Source organism: Acomys russatus, chromosome 31, assembly GCF_903995435.1.
Source record: "Acomys russatus chromosome 31, mAcoRus1.1, whole genome shotgun sequence".
NCBI lineage: Eukaryota > Metazoa > Chordata > Mammalia > Rodentia > Muridae > Acomys > Acomys russatus.
In genome coordinates this window covers 10,038,141-10,063,446 of record NC_067167.1, presented here as the reverse complement: position 1 = coordinate 10,063,446, position 25,306 = coordinate 10,038,141, and the positions used below count along the sequence as shown (strand labels likewise).

General features: G+C 46.6%; 1 protein-coding gene across 1 annotated transcript in view; it reads right to left on the bottom strand.

Moving 5' to 3' along the window:
• LOC127183695 (tetratricopeptide repeat protein 41-like) overlaps nucleotides 1-23,583 on the bottom strand; it is a 51,831-nt gene extending 28,248 nt beyond the window's left edge. Inside the window, exons 1-6 of the mRNA XM_051139783.1 lie at nucleotides 22,620-23,583; nucleotides 16,125-16,305; nucleotides 10,742-10,956; nucleotides 4,851-5,011; nucleotides 3,118-3,559; nucleotides 449-688 (exon numbers count right to left, since the gene is read on the bottom strand). Of these exons, the coding sequence (XP_050995740.1) occupies nucleotides 449-688; nucleotides 3,118-3,559; nucleotides 4,851-5,011; nucleotides 10,742-10,956; nucleotides 16,125-16,305; nucleotides 22,620-23,430 (2,050 nt within the window). The 5' untranslated portion in view covers nucleotides 23,431-23,583. The remainder of the gene's footprint in view (nucleotides 1-448; nucleotides 689-3,117; nucleotides 3,560-4,850; nucleotides 5,012-10,741; nucleotides 10,957-16,124; nucleotides 16,306-22,619) is intronic.
• Between the last annotated feature and the right edge of the window lie 1,723 nt (nucleotides 23,584-25,306).

Below are 25,306 nucleotides of genomic sequence, written 5' to 3'. Positions count from 1 at the left end.
TCATATAGTCCCAGGCAGCAAAGGTAATAGAGAACTGTCATTCAAATGGCTGCCACGGGACATTAGCAGGGTAAATTAGCAGGGTATACATATATAGATATAGATATATATAGAGAGAGATGCTATGGTGAGCACATGTCTTTAATGCCAGCACTCAGAAGGGAGAGGCAGGCGGATCTCTGAGTTCAAGGTCAGCCTGGTCTACAGACCGAGTTTCCAGGACTTGGGGGCGGGGCATGGTAATCTTTTGGAAGGAGCAAAAACAACAGCCTGTCTACTCCCTGAGGGAGTAACTCTGGAGTGCTCAACCACTGAAGTCACAGCTCCTTTAACGGATGCAACTGCTGTCCTGCAGTTTACTCACTTCCACTAGAGAGATCCCGCATGCGTTGTCCCTTCCGCTTCCTCCCTTGAGCCCTAGAGCATTTCCACAGACCCAACTCCTCACCCAGCAGCTTGTGCTCCACGGCATTCCGTAGGGACTGGTGCCCGAAGTAGAGGAGGCCGCTGGGCTTCTCCAGGATCCAGTGTTTGGTGGCATTGCGGAAGGCTGCCCAGTGCACTGCCGTCACTTGCTGGTGGTTCCTATAGCCCAGCATGTCCAAAAGCTGCAGCAGTTCGTCCTCAGTCAGCCCGCAGTGCGAGATGCAGAGCAAGCACAGGACATCTGCCACCCAGCCACTCAACCCTGTGGGGCAGGACGGCAGGGGCGGGCAGGAGAGATAGTCAGCAGGGGTCTGAAGCCTCTCTCCTCCAACCAAGGCAAGTGCTGTAATGGCCCCGGGCTTACACAGGAGAGAGTGCAGGAAGGCTGAATAACTTACCTAAAGGCACCCAGAAGTAAGTGCCGAGAGAGATCTGAACCCAGTCTACCTTCAGAGCCCATGGTGTTCCTGCACTATTGGCAGTGTCACAACTAAGACCGGGTTCAAAAGGCTAGGCTTTCCTGGTCACCAGGCTGAGCATTCTGCATGGTTGTAGTGTTTGTTGGGACAGGTGCTTCTCCTGGAGAATTGTCACGTTCACACCACTTAAGAGCCCCTTAAGCTTTGGTCCTACGGTTGGCTTTATGATCTGCTAGTTATAGAGATCCTTCAGATCACAGGGAAGCCAGGCATCATGGTCTGATGAAGGGACGCCATTATCCCCTGCAGGCTCCAGGGAAAGGCAGACCTGAAGCTTCCCCTGCCTGTGACTGAACTCAGCCAAGCTCTTCCTAGACCTGAGGCTCTGGAGCTCCCCTGACCCATCGTTGGTCATGGGGATTGCTGGTCAGTAAAGCCTTCCCCCAGGCTTTACTGCACGGCCCTGGGGATGTAGTTGCACAGAGTGGGTCAGCTGGCCTGTGCAACTCTCCTAGGGCCCCTCGCTCCCATTTCTGTGGAGGTACGGTGGGGGAAGGTACAGTAACCTTGAAGCCCAGTTTCTTGATAGAAATGCAAACTGTAAAGCAGAGAGAACTGGGCGGGCAGGACAGTGTAGCACAGCAGGACTCCAGGCTCCCTGTGCTCCTCTCCCTCTCCGCTGCCCTGCCGTTCCAGGCTAGGTTCCATGTCCTGAGGAGGAGACTGACTCCGCAGGAACAAAATGAGGAAAGCGTGCTTCCAAGGAGACTTCAGAGGCCTAAAGCCTCTGAACACAGTGCCCGAGAGAATAAAAACTTTTCAGAAGTCCAGCTATGGAATATTATGAACAAATTCAAGAATAAGTTGTTTATCACAAACAACAGACTCACAAGAGGAGCTAGCAATATTGTGTGCCCCCGCCCCCACCCCCATCTAGGAAGAAAAGATCTCTTAGAGAACTGAGAAAGGTCTAGGAGAGAGCTGAAGAGGAAATAAGGACTCAAAATACCAGAGGAGAACTGGAGAGATGGCTCAGAGGTTAAGAGCACTGACTGCTCTTCCAGAGGTCCTGAGGTTCAATTCCCAGTACCCACATGGTGACTCACAGCCATCTATCTATACTGTGACCTAATGCCCCCTTCTATCATGCAGGCATATATTTAGGCAGAACACTGAATATGTAATAAAAAAATATTTTTTTAAATGTCAGAGGAGCCAGGTATGGTAGCACACACTTTTAGTCCCAGCACTTGGGAGGCAAAAGCAACTGGAACTCTGTGAGTACAGGTACAGCCTGGTCTACAGAGCAAGTTCCAGGATGGCCAGGGCCATACAGACAAACCCTGTCTTGAAAAAAAAAACCAAACCAGGGCGGGAGGGGGCGGGGGCTGGAGAGATGGCTCAGAGATTAAGAGCACTGACTGCTCTTCCAGAAGTCCTGAGTTCAATTCCCAGCAACCACATGGTGACTCACAACCATCTATAATGAGATCTGATGCCCTCTTCTGGCCTGCAGGGGTATATGCAGACAGAACACTGTATACATAATAATAAATAAAGAAAGAAATCTTTAAAAAAAGAAAAAAGAAACAAACAAACCAACTAAACAAACAGAAAAGGCCAGGAGATAAGGTTCTCCTTCCCGAGGGTGAAGGACTGTACCAGCAGGGGGCAGCAGAGACAGACTAAGAGAGAAACTGACACGTACTGAAGCCACACAAGGGATACTTTAAAGATTATGGTCCATCTGGGATCAGCTACCACAGCAGAAGCTTGTGCAGGGGCTCCATCCAAGAGAAACAATCTTTGCCTGACTTCAGAGACCCCCTTGGCAGGAAACATGAGAATATGCCTGAATTCTGTGAATGCGCTTGTGCCAAAAGCAGCACCGTGGAATCAAGAGAGACGTTTATATTGAGTTATAGGAATAATAAAGGTACCTGCAGAGGCCAGAAGCCATCAGGTCTCCAGGGGCCAGAGTCTGAGGTAACTGTGAGCCACCTGATGTGGATGCTAGGGTCCAAACCCAAGCCATCTACAAAAGCAGTCGGCTCTCTGAACTGCAGAGGCATTTCTCCAGCCCATAGAATAGTTTCCTTTCCTTGTTATGTCCCTCCCCTAAAACATTATTGGTTGTTGATCCGAAATTCAGATGTCATGGGGTCCTGTGTCTCCTCTGACAATTCCCTCCCTAGACCTGTCTCCTGAGCGAGGGTACACCACAGACCTCCGTCCCTGTGGACGCCCGCCAAGATGTCAATATTACCCACACCTTTTCCTGGAGTGATAGTGTCTAAGTTTGCCTCTTTCTGCTTCAGATTCCAGCCGTAATCTTCAACCCAGCGTTTGAGGATCAGCTCCCAGAGCTCCTGCACAGAGGCCACCTCCAGGTACTCCCGCAGACACTGGAACTCATTGCGGTAGATCCGGCATTCCTGAAGCTCGCTGGCAATGGCAGCCAGCTTCAGAGGGGTCAGGTTTGGTTTCTTCCTCAAGATAGGCCTGTTCTGCCCAAAGCGCTCTTGGTCAGTAGGGGAGAGGTGCTGTCTGAAGATGCTGAACTTCATGTCTTCATCTCCCATGGCGGAGAGTTCCACGGTCCTCACGTCAGGGCGGGTGCACAGCGACTTGCAGGACAGACTGGAGGAGACTGTGCTCAGAATGAATTTACAGCAAGGAGGGAGCGAGCGCGGCAGCCAGGAAAAATCTTTCGCCTATTGGAGACATTTGAAAACTTCAAAGACCTTAAAATCACTTTGCTGATGATCTTAGAGTACATGAAATTTGGGGTGTGAGTACAAGAGACAGCTGGGGTTCTGATTACCATGAGTAACTTGGACAGGCCACCATTTGGTAGTAAGAAATGCAAGTTCACGTGGAATGGAGCCACATTTGACTGATTCATCTATGATGGATCTAATGTACAAATCTGGACTCTGTTAAAAAACAGGCTCCTAGGAACAATTTAATAAAATGTCAAGCTTCTGAATAACCTACAGGGATAATGGGAGGAAATCTAATAAAAGGTAAATTGCACCACTTAATAAAAGAAGAAGGCCTTGTGTCCTGGTAAAGAATTGTTACTTCTGGGCTGGAGAGCTGTCTCGGAGGTTAAGAGCACTGCATGCTCTTCCAAAGGTCCTGAGTTCAATTCCCTGCAACCACATGGTGGCTCACAATCATCTATAATGTGAACTGATGGCCCTCTTCTGGCATGAGGGTATAGGTGCAGGCAAAACAATATATATGTAATAAATAAATACATCTTTTAAAATAAAAAGATTTGTTACCTTTTGCAGTAAAAATATCATGAGTTAAACTCTAGTATGACCTTTTCTTGATTCTTTTAAAAATCTTGATTCCATTTATTTATCTCGTGTGTGTGTGTGTGTGTGCAGGCAGATGCCATGGGATAACTTTGGGGAATCAGATCTCTCCTACTGTGTGGATCCGAGGTATTGAACTCACTGGCCCCTATGTCTGGATTCTAACCCCACCACTTAATTATCTTTGGACCTTAGACAATACTCAACACCTCTGCGCTCTGTCCAACCAAGTATTGTGGACAGTCTCTTTCTGAAGACTATATACACTCTAGACCTTCAGTTCTGAGCCAAAAAGATGATGTTGACACATTTAAGCTCCTAAAATGGTGTCCAACCCATGGTAAATGTCAGGTAAACATTTGTCTAATAAAAAAAAAAAACAAAGCAGTAATTAAAATCAATGTTGTGTATACCTACCCAGAAATATAACACAATAGAAATAGAAATACATCCTAAATAATGGAGGTGGGCATGGTGGCACACGCCTTAATCCCAGCACTTGGGAGGCAAAGGGATGTGGATCCATGTGAGTTCGAAGCCAGCCTGGTCTACAAAGCAAGTCCAGGACAGCCAAGAGTACACAGAGAAACCCTGTCTCAAAAACCCAAAACAATAAGATAATAATAATAATGGGGTCTTTTTTTTTTTTATAAAAGTGTTAATGTTTAAAAGATGTTACCTTCTGACCTGAAATCCCATAGATGCCAATCAACTCTTCAATCCCATCTAGCACAAGGATGCATGGCTTTAAGCTGATGGAGGCCATGAACACTTCTACAAGAAGTGAGAAGACCAAGACATTTGAGTCTTCATTAAGAAAATCCATTTCAAGCTGGGGGCCTACAATACAGAAATTTATTTTGAATTAGGTGAAAACGCTCCCATCTCTGCTGAAATGCGCTGATGGACAGGGGAGGCAGGGAGGGTGGGAATGAGTGCTTTGCACAGCTACGTAGCTGAAACACACCCGCATGTGCTTAACGGGCTCCCTCCAGAATTCCGGGCCCAAAGTAGCCATGGAGTCTGTCACCAGATGTCTCCAATACATTTTCAGGATTTCATATAAAAAATGTTATGTGTGGTATTTGTTTGTTTCTTTTCTATTTTTTAAGATTTATTTATTCAAAAAAAATTTTTAAATATATATTTATTCATTATTATGTATACAGTGCTCTGCCTGCCTGTATGTACATCTGCAGGCGAGAAGAGGACACCAGATCACAGTATAGATGGTTGTGAGCCACCATGTGGTTGCTGGGAATTGAACTCAGGACCTCTGGAAGAGGAGGCGGTATTCTTTTTTTTTTTTTTTTTTTGGTTTTTTTGAGACAAGGTTTCTCTGTGTAGCCTTGGCTGTCCTGGACTAATTTTGTAGACCAGGCTGGCCTTGAATTTACAGCGATCCACCTGCCTCTGCCTCCCGAGTGCTGGGATTAAAGGCGTGCGCCACCACCGCCCGGCTGGAGGCGGTACTCTTAACCGCTGAGCCATCTCTCCAGCCCAGTTTTGTTTCTTGTGTGCACACATATATGTGTATATGGAGGCCAAGGCTAAGTGTCTGGTGTTCTCTTTGATTACACTCCACCTTAGTTTTTGAAACAGGCTCTCTCTCTCTCTCTCTCTCTCTCTCTCTCTCTCTCTCTCTCTCTCTCTCTCTCCCTCCCTCCCTCCCTCCCTCTCCCTTTCTCTTTCTGAAGCTGGAACTCACATATGCTGCTACACCAACTGACCAGTGAGCCCCAGAGATCCTCCTATTTCCACCTCTCCAGGAGTCCCCAGACTGAGAGTTGAAAGTAAAATCATCACAATAAAGAGAAGCTCCAAGCAAAAGACATTCTGGTGAATATACCTCTTTCCTCAAATGATGTTAACGGCAAAGATAGCATCAGCGACACTGAAAAACGAGCCTACACATTTCTCTTTGTTTGCAAAGTGCCCATCTGTCTTTATTTTAAAAACCCTTGTCTGATTTAAATGTTAATATCACAAATGTTTAAATTACCACTTTGTGACTTACCAATAGGCAGACCTGGCCGCTCTCTCTGTGTGTACCTGTTCATGTGTGCGCCCCTGTGTGTGGAGGTCGCCATTTAACTGGGACTCTTCTGTGGCAATGACCAATAAACTAGATATGACCTCAGAACTCACAGGGCTTCCCGAGGGAGACACACACTACAACACACAACTTGTAAGTCAGTTGGGGGGACCAAGCAGGGTAAGCTCACAGTACTTGGAGGGAAACGCCCACACGTAGTGCCACACACGGGGCTGGGGCTACACAGTCAGGGAGAGCTGCCCATCAGCCCTCTTATGGAGTGGTGGCCCATGGAAGAACAGGAAGTATTTCACCACCAGGGAAAATCAAGGGAAGTGGACCGGAAGTGATGGGCCTACTCCAAAGAAACCAAACTTGTGGAGCCAAGGGCAGGAACCCAAGCTAGGAAGTGATCCTGGCAAGTCCTGCTAAGGCTTTGTGCCCATTTACCCCACATGGTCAATTCACAGGTGGGTTCCCCTGTGAGCCAGTGCTGGGTGAAGACCAGGAAGGAAATCTTCTAAAAGAAAGTTTCCCTTTTGTGTCTCTAGGAGGCTACATGGTGCAGTACAGAGGACAAAGAGCTTCAAGGTCAACGAAAGCCAGAGCTTAGACTCTCTGGTGGCCCTGCTACTCTGGATGTCAGGACACTAACGCTGGTCGAGGGCCTGGACCGAGGTGAAGACTGAAAGCCTCACCACGATGCTTAGTGCTCAGGGGGCCTTCAATCTGTAGAACTTATAGTCTAGGGCTGCCGCTTGGTTCTATGGACCACGGTGACGAGGAATTGCATCAAGGAAAGAATGTGACTGTACAAAGCATGCCACAGAAGGTATGCCCACTGCTAGCGAGGCAGGGGAAGGGAAGAGGATGTCAAGAGAGCCTGACGCTGGCAGTTCCCCTCCACCAGGGGCCAGAAAGGCAGAAATATGTCACATGTGGCATTTGGTGTCCGGGAGAGGAAAGGCCCCTGCTGAAACGCCCGCAGATGCAGAGAACATAGGTGGGTCAGAGGAAAATGGGCCTCGGAGTAGCTGACTCTGTGGGGTGTGCACCTGCACTTCCTCAGCAGCAGTTCTGCCCTCGCCCCCCCCCCCGCCGCCCACACCCACCTCATACCGGAAACCAGCTGTGCTGCGAAAGCACAGGCAGCCCTGATGATGCCCCAAACTGACCCAGCCTAGTCAGACTGCAACACTGCAGACTATTCCATCTTTTCTTCTTAATCTACAAGGGGGATGGAAGTAGCTTGTTTTACCTAATAGTGCACCTGCTGGTTTTGTTTGTTTCTTTCTTTGTTTGTTTGCTTTTTCCCCCTCCAACTCAGGGAAGGATGCTAATCCCAAAAGCAAATAACAACAGCAACAAAATAATATTAGCTGCAGGGTGCCAGAGGGTCCCTCAGTCAATCCTTGCGTGCTTTCCCTTCCCTATCTCACACAGCCTTAGGGCTTAGCTTTTACAGCTGAGAAACAGGCAAAGGAGCTTGAGTAAACTGCTCAAGATCAGAGTCAGAACTGTGGCTCAAGGCCAGAGGCTCTCTTCCTGAGCCTCCGCCGTGAACAAGAAGGTGCTCTCTCCTGGACAGCTGTCTGTTATCCATAGGCTTTCCTGAATTTGTCCCACTGCTGCCAGGCTAAAAAGAACGTGGGAAAGACAGCAGCTGTTTTTATTAGGAGCTTTCTAAACCCCATTAAAATAACAACTCACTTTGGGACTAAAATCATAATTGGGTGTGTTCAGCCGAGCTTACATCATCAGCTGCCTGGCTCAAGTGAGCACCTTAGGGATGAGCCAGAATAGGCCTAGGAGCCTTATAGAGACAGTCACACCTGCTTCGGCTGATTTACAGACCCAGGAAGTGCGACCAAAGAGAACTCAGCCATCCACATGCATCCCTGCATGTTCACAGAAGCCCACAGGGAGCACAGAAAGACACCTGCCCCGTCCCGTATGAACTGCATGAACGCATCCAAAGCCGCCATGAGGTACCTCGGACTTGCTCTGGACCTAGAAGCACACATGGATGAGAAGAGATGAGCTGTCACCTGCAGGCAAAGGTGGATGCATACAAATACACAGCAGGCACAGCACAATGACAGTCGCTAATGTTTATCAGTGCTTACTGGAAGCCAGGAAGTGCCCTGAATGCCTTTGTCTTTAGTATTTTATCCTAGTTAATCCTCTTAAATGCCTTTTTTTAAAAAGTACTTTTCCTTTTAAAAATCCAAAGCTGGGTGTGGCAGGCTTGTGATCCCAGCACCTGGAAAGCTTGAGACCCCTCTGAGCTACTTAAGACCTATCTCAAAAAACAAAGAAACAAAAACAAATAGGAACCAAGCCGCAGAGAGTTAAAATAACTTACCCAAGGCCATATCACTAGTGAGTAGTGGCATAGGTTTGAATACAGGTTCTGGGGCTCCCAGCACAGGACCCTCCTGAAGGCCATCAATGCGGGCACAAAACCCCTTGCATCTCAAATATCATATATCCAAAACAGAACCCTTAACTTACTCTAAACCTGGACACACACACACACACACACACACACACACACACACACACACACACTGGCACTGCCTGTCTCAGTGAACAGCCCACACCTTTCATTTAGTTTCCTAAAGCCCAGAGATGGGAGTTATCTTGGCTTCCCTATTTGCTTCACCCCACATCCAATTCTTCAGCAAATTCTCAAAGTACACAAAGCCCTCTCCACTGCTAATGCCCTCAACCAACATGTTGATTGTCTTGCTAGGACCATTTCAATAATCAACAATAAGTGTCCCTCCCTGTCTGCAAGCTTGTTTCCCTACACACACACACACACACACACACACACACACACACACACACACACACACACACACAGGTTTCCCACACACAAGTCACCACACCATTCCCCGGCTTAAAACTCTCCACTGCCCTCTGGCTACGTTTAACAGACTCCATGGCTGATATTCTGCCCTACAAAGCTCCTTTCCATGTGAAGCAGCCTTGCCTTCCCCTCCTGCTTTGTCCACTAGACCATGGCATACATTGTTGTCTGGCGACGCTGGCCCTCTGTCCCCTTCTAGCTCACCCTCTGTGGTTCCAGCTCTGAGACTCTAGCATTTCTTTAGTTTTCCCTGTTGCCTACAGTGCTCTTTCTTCTGACTTCTATATGGTTAGCCCCTTAGACTGTGAGATGCTCCCAAGGAGTGTAGTAGAGAGGGTGACCTGTCCCATCAACACCATCCCTTCCATAAGGAGGGACTGGCCTTCCAAAGCTGCCTGATAGTCTACGCGGCCAACTGCTTACCAAAAGATGGGAGTGGCTCAGCTTTAAAAACAAGGAAACCCTGAAATTTGAAGACAAATGGATGGAACTGGAAATGATCATACCGAATTAACCCACACCCAGAAAGACTCACATGGTATATACTTACTTATTTGGACACTAGCCAAAAGGCATGTCCCATGAAAATCTTCGCTTACCAGGAGATTGAGATAGACGTGGGGACTTCCTATTGGGACTCTAGGTGAGAGAAGTATGGGAGAATGGGGAAATAGAAGGACCCAGAGGGTCCTAGAAACCTACAAGAAGAACATCATGGTGGGCAGATCTGGACCCAAGGGGTTCTGCTCAAACTACTGCACCAACCAAGGACAATACATGCAGTAAGCATTGAACCCCTACTCAGATCTAGCCAATGGACAGGACATTCTCCACAGTTGTGTGGAGAGCGAAGACTGACTCTGACACGAACTCTGGTGCCCCATATTTGACCACTTCCCTTTGGTGGGGAGGCCTGGTGGCACTCAGAGGAAGGGGAAACAGGCTACCAAGATGAGACCTGATAGGCTGTGATCTTATAGTGGGGGACAAGGCCCCCTTCTGTCACAGACCTAGGGGAGGGGAATAGGGTGAAAGAGGGAGGGAGAGGGGAATGGGAGGATACAAGTGAGAGGATAACAATTGAGATGTAATCTGAATAAATCAATTAAAAAAAAAAAGATGGCAGTGGGAGTCCAGGCCTGGCTTTGGAGGGGGTAAGTGTGCCTTTTCCACTCTTCTCCTCTGGCCCAGCAGTTCTCAGCATTAGGAAAGGTGAGAACTACTAGGCTAGCCTCTGGTTCCAGCCACAAGGCACGGCCTCTGGGTGGAAAGGATCTGTTTCCTCCAGGCATCATAGGGAAGAGTGTTGCTTGGGCCTCATTGTAGAGACTCCTAGTAGGCTGTAACCTGGGAAGAACAGACTTCTAGGAAGGTGGGGATTTACACAGCCCCAAGGGCAAGAACGAGAACTACACTGCTTCTAATGCAGCTGACACTTGAAAACTTATGCTAATTATCCTTTGAGTCGTGATTTTACTTTCACAGGAAAAGAACGCAGCATTTTTCATGACTTTTCTTTTTTATAACAGGAGTCACACTTTTAGGACCTGGGTGTTTAAGGCATTCATACTGGTATTTATGTCAATCAAGAGTGGAGTGCAAAAAGGGGCGGGGGAAGGGGGTTGCGTTCGCTTTCTGCCCATATGGCTGGCTCCATTACCGTGGGCTCTGTGCTGCAGCTCCGTGATGAAGTAGTGGATCACGGACATGATGTCACAGCTCTCGCATGTGCTTCCCACAAAGTACGGGATCATCAGCACTTCGGGATATTTGTTTTTGAAATAACTGACCCAGTTGGCGATCAGAGTGGACTTCCCACAGCCACGTTCCCCAGACAAGAGCAAAATAGACTTATAGGTCGGAAGAGCGTTTATTCTGAAAAATAGAAGGGTAAGTGGTAAGCACAAATACTTACCAAGAAAGGGAAGGAGAGAGGAACACTTCCTGGATACATTTTCCCCCTAAGAGATGTGACGCTCTGACCTAAGTCAGTAGTGGGCTGAGTTCAGTTGGCATTGTAGAAACCATTCCTCCTTGGAGCTGCAGTGTTGTAACACACGAGACTCGGAAAGCAGAAGACTTAGAAACTTCGGAAGGCTGCTCTGACTAGATCCTAGGATTGTCTGACACGAACTCAAGTATGGTCAAGCACTGAAGGCCAAGTGGGGGAAATGTTACCACCCCAGTCCACTGAGGCCATCTCACTACCACCAGGCTAGCCTTGGTGGCTTATGAGTCACGCTGCAAGGAATGGAGAACAGGAACTCTCCCACACCAAGAACACTCATCAAATCTGAACCCCGCAGAATTGGAGTTCTGGCTAACTTGCCACCACTACAGGAGACTGAGAGGTGCTGCGCCTTTGCCAGTGTGTGGTAACTGGTAGCTCCACTCAAACAATAGCTTGTCTTGGTGCTTCCTCACCACCTCCATTTTTTTTTCTTTTTTTCAAGACAGGTGTTTGTTTGTTTGTTTGTTTGTTTATCTCTGTCCTGGAACTCACTTTGTATACCAGGCTGGCTTTGAACTCAGAGTTCCACCTGCCTCTGCCTCCTGAGTGCTGGGATTAAAGGCATATGCCTCCACCACCTGGCTTGTATGTCAGGATGGTTGAGTGGGCTAAGGCGCTTTATTTTTTTAGCTTATGAAGAGGCATCTCGGGTCTGTGAATATCATGGTAGAGACTCTAGCCTTGTAACTTGAGGTTCTTTTATTTGCTTACTTATTTATTTTTGAGACAGGGCCTCACTTTACCCAGGCTGGCCTCCTCTATCGCTGGTGACTGCGCTAGATTAGTATGTATGGGCTAGGTTTAGTGGCGTTGATCTGGAATCTCTGCTATTTAGGATGCTGAGGCAGGAAGATCACAAGTTCAAGGCCATCCTAGATAAGTAGTGAGATCCTGTTCCAAGGAGGAAAAAAAAAAGGGGGAAAAGTACCTGGGGGTATGGCTCAGTGGTAGACTACTCAACTACCATACACAAAGCCCCGTGCAAAATACGTGTGTCTCTGTGCACATGTGTGTTGGTATGTGTGTGTGATGATTTTTCACTGGCAGTAAATACCATGAAGACAGTCCCCAGAATTATCTTGCTATTGGCTGGCCAAGCACCTGACAACAAATTGTTGAATGGATAAACGATTGGATGAATATGAAATGAACCGTGTGAACCTGAGTTCAGATCCAGTTGTTCTAGCCAGGCATAGTGGCGCAGGCCTTTAATCCCAGCACTCGGGAGGCAGAGGCAAGTGGATCTCTGTGAGTTTGAGGCCAGGCTGGTCTACAAAATGAGTCTAGGATAGCCAAGGCTACACAGAGAAATTCTGTCTCAAAAAAACAAAAACAAAAAAGTAGTTATTTCATAAGGATTCAATCTTCCTTGGTATGGATTGGAAATCAATGATCTATTACTTTAATCCCTTCATCAATACTTGGCAGACGTGGGATTTAATCTTGAGCCTACTCTGACCCTCGGCCAGAGTGAGCTGGCTGCACTATGACACACAGGTGACCTGTGACCATCAGGTCGGTCTTCTCCAGCATCACCCCCACTACTGTCCCTTCAGCTGCCTGGCATCTCAGCTATGGCTCCAGCCTCAGTACTTCTGTACTTACAATGACTTCTGTCTGGGATGCGATGCTTTTCCATGCCACATTTGCATAGCTGGCTGCCTTACTTATCTCTATTAATTATCCAAACGTCACCTTGTCTCCTAGGGTTTTCTCTCACTCTATCACCCGCCCTCTTTCATTTCAGTGTTCCATAATGCTCCACTGGCCTTTGAAGACACGGAGCATCCTTCTCTCTCTCTCTCTCTCTCTCTCTCTCTCTCTCTCTCTCTCTCTTTTTAATTTTTTATGTGCATTGCTGTTTTGCCTGCATGTATGTCTGTGTGAGGACGTTGGATCCCCTGGAACTGGAGTTATGGATAGTTACGAGCTGCCATGTGGGTGCTGGGAATTGAACCCTGATCGTGTGGAAGAGCAGTCAGTGCTCTAGACCACTGAGCCATCTCTCCAGCCCCCACTGCACACTTTGTACATGCTGTTCAGTCCCTGTGTCTAGGATCAAACACCACAGAGGCAGGGGTTGGTGGTGGGGGTTTAGCTCTTTTGTTCACTGTAGTACCCATGAGTCTGAAACTACAGGTGGCACCAAGCAGGTCAAGTCACTGAGCATAAACACACTGTTTCAGAGGCAAAGCAAACACAGCCCTAAATGGTTTATTTGCGGGGGGTTGTTTGTTTTCTTGTGGTTGTTGTTGTTTGTTTGTTTGTTTTTTATTTTTCAAGACAGGGTCTCTCTGTGTAGCCTTGGCTGTCCTGGACTCACTTTGCAGACCAGGCTGACCTCGAACTCACAGCAATCTGCCTACCTCTGCCTCCCAAATGCTGGGGTTAAAGGTGTGTACCACCACCACCCAGCAAAAACCTCAGTTTTAAAGTACACAGTTGGCTGGCTTTCATTATATGAGGTTGTAAAAGGGACTTTTATTCACCTATTTCAGCTGTTGTCTGGGAGGACTACTGCCTCTGTCTACTAACCTAGACGTAGTCCTGGAAGCTTCTAGCCTCCGTAAAATCTAACCTAGGCCTAGAATGTTTTCAGCCTCTGAAACTTAATGCTGAATAAGCTCACCCTTTATTGTTCTTTCTGAGCTCTGGGCTGGCTGGTTCAACTCAGCTGTTCTGGCTCAAACTCCTCTCCAAGATGACTTATTCAATGTGGCTTCTGGCTCAGCCCAGATATTTCTTGGCCTCTGACTAACTCGAGCAATCTGTTCTAATCTCCTGGCTCCTTCTCAATCTCTGGCTCATTTGGTCTTCACCTGAGTTCTCTCTCTGGGCAACCTGCCTATATTGTTCTGGTAAAGCTCTCTCCCTCTCTCCTCCTCTCCTTTTCTCTCCCCTTCTCCCCCTCTCTCCCCCTTCCTCCACCCTGCATCGCCCCTTAAGTAGCTTTCCTCTCTCTCTCCTCAGTTGGGCATATCCAATTCTGTCAAATCTTTCTCTGAATTGTCATCTTTTCTATCACTCGATTAGACGTTACTTTCAAACATGGGCGCTTCCTTCTACAAACTAATTTTACCTTCACTGTTTGAGACTAACAGCTGTACCACCACATCTGGTACCCACGCTTTCTTTAGCTGAAACTTGCTCTATACCAAGCTGGCCTTGAACTCAGATCTGCTTGCCTCTGTCTCCTGGATGAAAGGTGTGTTTGCATTCCAGCAGGATCACACAGACTTAGAAGGTCTTTGAATTGTGATCTCTTGCCAGAGCAGCCATGCTCTGAGTTAAAATTCCTCTACACGAAGGAGGTTAAACAAACATCACTACTATTTAACTCCAGAACATGTCCAGTATCCATACAAAACAAAACAAAGCCCACAAAACTGTCCTCTTTAGTAATCACTCTCCTTTCTGCTCCCACCCTCATCTCTCGGCAGCCACGCCCTAACTCTGCTTCTGTGGACTGGCCTATCCAAGCCTAACAAGCTTAACCCATAACCTATATATTTCTCCGATAGTATTGAGGACATTGGCTGAATGTCATGCTGTAGTAACCAAATAAATTGCCTTCCCCTTAGCATGAGCACCCAGAACCACCAGAAAGCACACTCTGAGCATTGACGAAAGTATTCTGTCTCGGACAGTAACTGCACCATCCCAGCTACTGTGGCTTCATTTCAAACACCAAAATTCTTACAAAATACATCAGACCTACAGTAAGAGTCAGAGAAGGAGAATGAAAAAAAAAAATATTCTAAGATGCCTTCCCCTCTTTAGAAATGAGACTTGAAGGGAAGCTATAGACAACTCAGTCTCACTTACTGTTATCTTATCAGTGCCTGTGGGCAGTAAACAGGGGTTTATGATCACCACTGGTGGAAGAGATAGGGGGGCTTGGCAGTACTGTGTAGACCACAGGATACACCAAAAAGGAACTATGCAAGGTGCATAACTTGATCCTTATCAACGCAAATACAATACTATCCATATTTTAATACATGTTTAGTGAATATAAATTTTTTTTTTTTGAGACAGGGTTTCTCTGTGTAGCCTTAGCTGTCCTGGACTCGCTCTGTAGACCAGGCTGGCCTCAAACTCACAGTGATCCACCTGCCTCTGGCTGGGATTAAAGGCGCGCGCCACCACGCCCGGTCAGTGAATATAATTTATACTGACATATGTAAGAGCTCTTTGTAAACGGCATAATGCTTTCCAAACACTTCATATTTCCTAGATTCCTTTGCTTATAGTCATTCCATAATTCTCAGGAATTAAACAAATTAAGATGTATGAGACTTTAAAAAGGACAGGTCCTCTGCCCTTCGGAGACTGTTGATCTTGAGAACACTGGAAGCAAGCATGTGAAATACAGAAAAGCTCCAAAAAAGCAGAGTGGTTTCTAGCGTTCTAACTGAAGCATGGTCTTTGCAGTCTTTTTTCCTTTATTTCTTTTTTTAATCTACTTTTTTCTTACAGTTTTGCAATTTTTTTACATTAAAATATAAGTACACAAATTTCCCCTCCCTCTCTTCCCATGCCCCTCATTCCCTTAAATTCATGGCCTCTTTTTTATTATTATTATTACTGTTATATATGCATACATATAAATCTGTAAGTATAGCCTGCTGAGTTCGGTTAGTGTTGATTGTACATATGTGACTTCAGGGTATTAGGTATTAGGTAACAAATTGGAAGGCTGCCCCCCCCCCCCCCAGGGAGACTAATTCTCACTGTCTCAGCAGTAGTTAGTTGTTTGTGGTTCTTTGTTGGAGGGGGGTAGGAAGGTCCCCCCCGCTCCCATTGAGATTTTCTTCTTCCAGATTAGCATGTCTATTGGTGCTGTCTTGTTTAGGAAGCCATAATGTAAGGTGCCTGGGTGTGGCGGCCCTCACAGGGTCTTTCTTACAGAAAGTTATGGGAAAAGGAAAGACAGCGGCTCTGGATTTGGAGGAGGCTCAGGTTTACTAAAGTCAGGTTGCTCCACGTTAGCCCCATGAAATAAGGACATGAGGATTTCAGAACCTCTTACCTGAGAACGGAATCTAACTCAGAGCCTGCTATGGTGCCGTCACAATCAAATTCAAAGTCCTTTAAGGCAAATTTTTCCAGGATTTCGAAGGTTCTGTTGGACTCCTTGGAAATAACAAACACTTGCTCGCACTTCTCAGCAAACTCTTCGTGATACAAGTGCTCAAAACTGTGTTTGTAGTCTAAATGACCAAAGAAAGACAAGGAAGGTGTTAGATTGGTATTTAGAATCTTCAGTTCTGTGCGATTCTTCTAAGTGCCGGGGAAGGACCCCGCCCTTCTATGGCTACGTCACTTTCTCTCTATGGTGGTGCCACGTCTCACAGCCCACTGTATAAAATAGTGAAAACAAACTATAGACCAGCGGCTCTCAACCTTCCTAACGCTCCGACCCTTTAATAAAGTTCCTCTCACGTTGTGGTGACCCCCAAGCATAAAATTATTTTACTGCTATCTCAAAATGGTAATTTTGCCACTGTTATATGCCATAATGTAAATATCTGATGTGCTATCTGCTAGAGTTCTTCAATCCGGCTCCCTGTGATGTCAATTGCTAACCTGCTGAGGGGGCGTGGCCCTGCCCAGGGCTATATAAAAGGACAGTCCCACCTTGCCCCTCCCTCTTACTTTCTCCCTCTACTCTACCCCTCCCTCTCTCTTACCCCTCTTACTCTTTCTCTCTCTTCTTATTCTTCCTGTTTCCGTCTCTGTTTCTCTCTGGGGTACCCCTTCCCCTTTTCCTTCTCCCCCCATGCTCATTTAATAAACTCCTCTACAACATAATATCTGCTGTCTGGTACCTTAGTATTACCTTATACCTTAACTTACCTTATATCTAATTATTAATCATAACACTATCCCCAGAGGGTTTGTGACCCACAGGTTGAGAACCACGACCACAGACAGACTGTTTAACCTTGCTTATGCGTTTGTACACGGACTCTAACTTTCATGGCCTCAGAGCCACAAGAGTTAGACACGAATTGGCACATATATTCCATTGTCTGTTCAAATGGACAGCTGGCACAAAGATAGTTCGATTTTGTGTAAAGTGTGCGGGACATAGGTGCCCTCCATGGCAGAGGTTGGGCAGGAGAGTATATTTCGAGGGTAAAATGGTTTAATGTGGATGCTCACCAGGCATAGATGCGGCTCTGCCATGGGGCAGCCCTTTAAATTCTGGTAAGATATAGCGAGCCAGACACCCAGAGGATCTCAAAGGCTCACTTCCACTCCAGTGTGCTTTGGTTCCCAACCTGCTGCCTGACTACAGTCAGAGTGTCCTGGCCTACCACAAACACCATCTGTCTTTAGAGAGACACGTATTCTCTGGCAGCAGGGGTGGGAAATGAAGGACAGTGTCTGTATATGAAACATAACATAGGTTGGACGGGTAGAGGCCCAGAAGGCACCCCTTGTACGTCCATAACGCACTGGGCTTCCCTGGGCTTCAGATTTGGGTCAGAAGAGACTTAGAGACCTAGTTTAGCCAGCACCATCTTCAAGTTCGAAGAGCTTCAGCAGAGTTAAGGAGGACCTCACAGTCCAACAAGTCTCTTGAATTAGTCTTGACCCTCACTCACGTAGGTTTCTCTATGACTAGCCAAAGTATTTGTAATTGATTTTTAAAGTTGGATTACAAAAAACGGGTTGTTCTATACATACATATATAGATAGATAGATAGACATATCTATCTATCTATATCTATATATATATATATATATATATAGATATTTTTTTTTCCCCCCTGAGACAGGGATTCTCTCTGTATCCTTAGCTGTCCTAGAACTTACTCTTTAAACTAGGCTGGCCTCGAACTCATAGAGATCCACCTGCTTCTGCCTCCCTGAGTGCTGGGATTAAAGTCATGGCCATCACGGCTTGGCCATGTCAAGATACTTCTAGAGCCAAGAGTCTAACCTGAAATAAGGTGATTGGCATCCTGAGGAATGATACCTGTGGTTGACCCCTAGTCTCTACAGGTACCTGATATGCATGAACACACACATACATATGTGTACACTGGTGTACATTGCTTTTCAGAAACCACCAGCTCACCAAATGATATCCTACTGGCCTAGCTGTAGACTGTGAGACTCTGACTCTACTTGAGTTATCAAAGGGTATCAAAGATCACAAGGAAAGGATTTAACACCTGTTTCTAAAACTTTTTTTATTATGTACCCATTATGCATCTTCTTATTAATTTAGTGCAAATGCATCCATTTAAGAATAAAATCTAGGGGCTGAAGAGATGGCTCAGTAGTTAAGCGTGCATAACTGCTCTGGCTGAGGACCTGAGTTCAGTTCCCAGCACTGGTATCAAGGGGTTTACAATTACCTTAACTTTAGCTCTAGGGCTTCTGACACCTTTTAGTCCTTGAAGGCACCTGCACCCGTGCACCCATACCTACACACAGACATACTAACTCCTTACACATACAAAAATACAAGAGATTCAAAACTAAAAGTAAAGCCTGGCAGTGTTGTGCACGCCTTCAATCCCAGCACTTGGGAGACAGAGGCAGGCAGATCTCTAGGTTTGATGCCAGCCAGGACAACAGAGCGAGTTCTAGGATAGCCAGGGCTACATAGAGAAAACAAAGAAGCAAAGAAGAAGAGGAAGAAGAAGAGGAGGAGGAGGAGGAAGAAGAAGAAGAAAAGAAGAAGAAGAAAAGAAGAAGAAGAAGAAGAAGAAGAAGAAGAAGAAGAAGAAGAAGAAGAAGAAGAAGGTCTCAAACAAACTAACCTTTCAATAGTATTCAAAATCAGGCCAGGAGGCCGGGAGTGAAGGCGTACACCTTTAATCCCAGGACTTGAGAGGCAGAGGCAGGTGGGTCGCTGTGAATTCCAGGCCAGTCTGGTGTACAAAATAAGTCCAGGATAGTCAAGGCTACAGAGAGAAACTCTGTCTCAGAAAAAACAAACAAACAAACAAAAACCCAACAACAACAAAAGAAACCAAGGCTTATCAATAGTAACTTTCTAAATTCAACAGCTTGGAACTGAGCTTTAGGATCTAGCACAGGTCTGGATGAGAGTCCAAAACTCTATCCCAACAGTAACTATTTGGTCTGTATTTTTTGGCTGCCTCACACCCCCGGCTTTATCTTCATTTCAGGAGCAGCACTAGAATAGCATCTGGGCCCTCAGTCTCAGCTCACATTGTTTAGCTCCTAACTGCTCTTCCAGATATAGGATTAGCTCATCAGAAGAGCCCTTTTTTTTTTTTTTTGGTACCAGTGACTGAGCCAAATACAAACACATGGTCCAGCCCAGGCTCACAGAGACAATATGACCCAATGCTAAGACTTTGAACCTGGAGCTGCTATAGTCATGTTTTCTTTCATGATGGGGAATTCGAGTGGTTGATCCCACACCAGGATAGCAGACCCCGGCTCGGAAACACTGAGAGCCGAGCCTACACATATCATTGGAGCACCAGGATGAAGCCTGCATAAACCAGACTAAGCCTTGGCTTTCCGGTTCGATAGGCAAATTTTAATCTAGTAGAATGGAACGGGGTCCAAATTCTGCAGTCCCCCTTTTTGTTGGCATCACTTACAACAGAAAGACTGATAAAACTGATAATAATGTGCTTTTCTGTGGTCCCTAAAGGTTTGGCTTTGCAAGTAGTTTCATGTGACCAGCACTGCATACAAATTAGTGTATCTGGGTCAATATTCTTGGATTCGCCACCCACCCATCTGTTCCTTATCACATTGCAAGGTCTCAGAGAGGATCTGGGAATATAGCATGTACTGTCATTTTGCATGCCCACTTGAACTGGTCCTTACATTAGAAACTGTAACCTTTGTATGTCATCCCTTGAGCATGGGACCAAACGTAGTCATCTTCCTACCCTCTAAACAGACCATAGGCATGTAAACATCCCACCTTTCATATTACTTTCGGGGCATCACAGATCCCTCCTGAAGCCTGTCTGGGTAAGGAGCCTCCGCTGCACTCTCCTGTTGGCTTTTCAATTTATCACATGCATGCCCCCAGGATGCTACTTTCAAAACAGCCTAACAGTCATTTTGTTTTGAAGCAATATGATGTGGGGTGTGGCATTTCTCATTTTAACCTGCATGTGAAGCTCCTAGTCAGCTCATTAAAATGCAAATTCTAATTAGGTAAACCTGGAATAGGACCTCAGATTCTGCCTTTCTTTCTTTTTAAAAAAATATATTTATTTATGTATTTGCATGCTCTATTTGCCTCCATGCCAGAAAAGGGCATCAGATGCCATTATAGATGGTTATAAGCCACCGTGTGGATGCTGGGAATTGAACTCAGGAATTCTGGAGGAACAGTCAATGCTCTTAACCACTGAGCCATCTCTCCAGCCTCAGCTTCTGCCTTTCTAGCAAATTCTCTGGCTTGTTAGTCCATAGATTCCACTGAGTAGTAAAGGATTCCACAGGTAAGGATTTGAGAGCCAAAGGGCCCTGAGTTGAAAATCTAGATTGGTCCTTTAGTAGTCATGTGTAAGACCCTTAGTCGGTACAAGCACAGGCCTGTAATCCCAGTGCTTGGGTGGCAGAGGCAGGCAGATCTCGGAGTTCAAGGCCAGCCTGGTCTACAGAGTGAGTTCAGGACAGCTAGGACTATTAAACAGAGAAACCCTGTCTCAAAAAAAAAAAAAAAAAAAAAAGAAGACGAAGGAAAGAAAGGAAAATAAAAGAAAGGAAGGAAAGAAGGAAGAAAGGCCAGGCGGTGGTGGTGCATGCCTTTAATCCTAGCACTTGGGAGGCAGAGGCAGGTGGATTGCTGTGAGTTCGAGGCCAGCCTGGTCTACAAAGTGAGTCTAGGACAGCCAAGGCTACACAGAGAGACCCTGTCTCAAAAAACAAAAAAAAAAAAAAAAAAAAAAGAAAGAAAGAAAAAAAGAAAAGATGCTTAGCAATGGTAGAGCAGCTTTCACTTGCTCATCTGCAAGACTGGAATGTTATCCTTCAAGGGAAAAACCTTAAGGGTTGAATGCAACACTCCACACATATCACCAGATAATAAGGTCCCTTCTTTTCCTAACTGTGGCACCGCCGGTATTTAGGGCGCCCAGCTTCTACCCACTAGACAGCGGTGCTCCCCTTCACTTACGACAACCAGAATCCTCTGCAGATGAGACAAGAGGGGAGGGAACAAAATCAACCCTGGGTGTAAACGCCCCTCTAGACCCACACGTGAACGCCACACCTTCCAGGTCTTCTCTGAGCCCTCTGACTTCCTAATAGTCTCCAGGCCCGTTATTAGCTCTTCTTTTCAGCTCCAAAAATCCTCTTGCAAACGCGCCGGGTTCAGTTCCGAGCATCCACGTGGTGGTTCACAACTGCTGATGGCTCCAGTTCTAGGGGATCTGACATCCTTTTCTCACCTCACATGCACACACACACACACACACACACACACACACACACACACACACACAAGCGTGCATGCACATAAAATAAATATAGCTTTAAAAGAGAGAAACATATGCTATGGTATTGGAAGAACTCTGCTGTTTGAGGTTGTAGCCTTCCCAGTCTGGATAGCCATTCTGAGCTTGGCATTAGGTGTAGGACTCCCCCTCCCCAGCAGGGCCTCTGGCTCTCTGCCTTACTGCGTCTGGAGAGTGTCTTTAGACAGAGATGCCCCTAACCACACTTGACATGTGGCCCTTGACACAGCTCCCTGCTAGCTCTCCCCTCCCTGCGCCTATAGGAGAATTATGTGCTGTGTTCCCGGTCATATGATAGGAGCATGCTGCCAAATGCAAAACGAGCATCCTTAAAGTGCCTGGTTCCAACCAATTATGAACACCTATCGTGGAAGCCCCTCCCACTGACCCGCAACGGGTACTGTAGGCTTTGTTCTCCCTGGTTAAAGGTGAGCTAGCTCCTGAAGTGGTTCCCGGAGTGTTCAATGGATCGTGCTTAAGGCCTGCCAGGCCCTATGCCCTCTGCTCTTCCTGCCTTGGTGAGTTGGTGGCCAACAGCCCCCCAAGAAAGAGAAGAACAAAAATAAATAAATAAATAAATAATAAATGAAAATAAATAAAATAAAAAAAAAAGAGAGAAGAACCACAATACAGGACTATAGTGATAATATAATGCACTTAACAAGTTTTTCAATTACTTAAAAGTTCCTTTCCTGGGCCAGTGAGACAGACAGCTCAGCAGGTAAAAGCACTTCACATGAAAGCCTGTTAACTTGAGTTCTACCCCTGGAAACTCCCAGAGGCCAGATGTGGTGGCCTGCACCTGTCATCCCAGCACTGTACCCCTACAGTGAGATGGGATGTGGAGACAGGCGAACAGGAAGCTGTGGGCCAGAAGGAGCGGAGTATGCTAAGCACCAGACAGGAGAGACTCTGCCTCAGCAAGGTAAAAGGCAACAACTGACTTCCAAGAGTTGTCCCTACACACACACACACACACACACACACACACACACTCCTTTCCCAGGAGACACAGAAGACACCCGCCCCCCCGCATCCCTACATTTGCTAACCTATGTTTTCCATGATCATGGTGTCTGGGTGGAGCTTTTCCACAACGGCCGACCAGTCCCTGAAGACCAGCTCACCCAACTCGTCTAGGTCCCTGTAGAATCTGACAGGAAGTCCTTTACCAATGATCCTCGCCTTGAGCTTGCCAACCTTTAGTTTCCCCTCGTGTTTCAACAGAGAGGCCGGGGACACCAATTCTTCCTCTTCCTCGCTGAAAGTCCTCAGCAGCGCGTTCGAGGTCCGGAAGTAGAAAAACTGAAATTGTGATTCCTTCCGAAACGCTGCATGGATGATCTCGAACTCTATCAGGCTGCAGTTGGGAGTCTTCAGGACCCACGGATAACCATTTCTGGCGGCAACATAGAGATTCTGCTCTCCCTTAGATAAACTTGCAAAGTCCTTGACTTTGGTGAACAGGAAAGGCGAGTAGTCGGGGAGGAAGTCTCCGTAGCTCTGCCCCAGAAGGCAGATGAAAAAGGGAAAGCAGCTGTCCACGTAATCCAGGCAGAGCTTCAGGTGCTGGGAGTGGAGACAGGCGTACTGTCGGAACAGGTTGCTGGAAAAGGACTTGTGGGCCTTCAGGGCCGACCACCTCAGGTCCACGGCTTTGAAGTAGGTGCCCCGGGGGCTGCAGAGGTCGTTAAGCCGGGGAAAGATGTTGGTGGCCAAGAAGTCTCTCTCTTCCCGAAAATCATCTAGAGTGGAGCAGATGTAAGGCTGGATGGGTCTCTGGCGCTTTAAAACGGGTACAGTGCTGTATCTCTGTCCAGTCTCGCTCGCCTTCTCATCCATAGCACGCTGCTCAGAGCTCATGTCGCACTTTAGAACAAAACAAGCTCCATCCTGGCCCAATCGCCAGGGCCCATAGCTAGGGTCTCCTCCTTAGTTGGGTTTGCTAGATAGAAGCAAGTGGTCAGCTTTTCACAATTCACTTCTTTAAATTGTCTTTTCAGGAAGGGACGCTGCAGTTAATCTAGTCTGAGTAAGGGCAGAAAAAAAAAAAGGCAAAACAGATTTGTTTTAGGATTCCAAGCAGTTTGTGTTGCCCCTGACTCCCCACACAGCTTTGGCGGAAGAGCTAAGACCAATGGGTACAGACACACAAGGCCTCGCTCCCTTCCTCCCCAGAGTCCCAGCCCGCCGTCGGACGGTCCCAGGTCCGTTGGTCACCCACTCCCTCTGCCCCATAGAAATGAAAACATTAGTGCAATGTAACATGCCGACATGAGAAAAGGAAGACAATCCCACCACCAATAAGAGCCAGGGAAAACTCACGGCAAGTCGCTGAAGCCAGAATAAAGATAGATATTAGCCGGGCATGGTGGGTGCATGCCTTTAATCCCAGCACTCGGGAGGCAGAAGCAGGTGGATCGATGTGAGTTCGAGGCCAGCCTGGTCTACAAAGCGAAATCTAGGACAGTCAAGGCTACACAGAGAAACCCTGTCTCAAAAAACAAAAACCAAAAAAAGAAAAGAGAAAATAAAATAAAATTAAAAAATAGATATAAACGTGAGGTTAGCACAGGAAAAAGAGGCCAAAGACCTCTGAGGCCAAGAGTGTGACTGGCAGCCAAAGAAAGTCTGCATCTAGGAGCCGGCTGGGGTTCTGTGGTTTTCTCTGCAGTTCTACAAGCTCACACCACATTTAATCCCACTGAGCTAAGTAAAAAATGCCCCAATGGTGACACAGCCATGCCTGCAAAAGCTAAAAATAATTATGAAAACCACTTTGCTGTATAGGCTTTTTCTCATACAGCTTCCTTCCGCACCAAATATCACTTTTTTAAATTATATATACTCCTTTCACACATAGTAAAACATGTCAGAAGTATAAAACAGCTCCTAAGGTCTTCTAACAGCATGTTAAGTTCATGCCTTAAAAAAAGTAATAAAGTATTACGCCTCTGCATCGAATTGCCTCAATTAATCCCACAAGCGAGAACACCACTACCCTGTTACACAGTTCAAAAGTCTGGATGGGATAAACAGGGCGTCCAAAGTCACAGTACGTGAAAAGCCTGGCTTGGGGTGTGTGTCTGTGTCTGTGTGTCTGTGTCTGTGTGTCTGTGTGCACTGCACATACGTGCATGCCACAGCTGACACGTGGAAGCCAGGGGACAGCTTTTGAGAGTCAGTTTTCTCTATCATGTGGGTTCTGGGGAATGAACTCAGGTCATCAACCTTGGTAGCACGTGCCTCAATCCTTACCTAATGCCAAGATACATACACAGGGCAGAATGTGTGCATTATAATGGTGACGAGACCATAAATCAATGTGTAGAAAATACCTGTCCTAGCTGGGCATGGTGGCACGCGCCTTTAATCCCAGCACTTGGGAGACAGAGGGAGGCAGATCGCTTTGAGTTAGAGGCCAGCCTGGTCTACAGAGTGAATCTAGGACAGCCAAGGCTACACAGAGAAACCCTGTCTTGAAAAACAAAACAAGGGGGCTGGAGAGATGGCTCAGCAGTGAAGAGCACCGTCTGCTCTTCCAGAGGTCCTGAGTTCAACTCCCAGCAACCACATGGTGGCTCACAACCATCAATACCCTCTAAAGCCTTCTTCTGGTGGATAGGTGTACATGCAGATAAAGCACTCATATACATAAAATAAATAAATAAAAATCTTTAAAAAAGAAAAACAAAACAAAAAGAAAAAGAAAGCACCTGTCCTAGAAGGCGTTTTATAA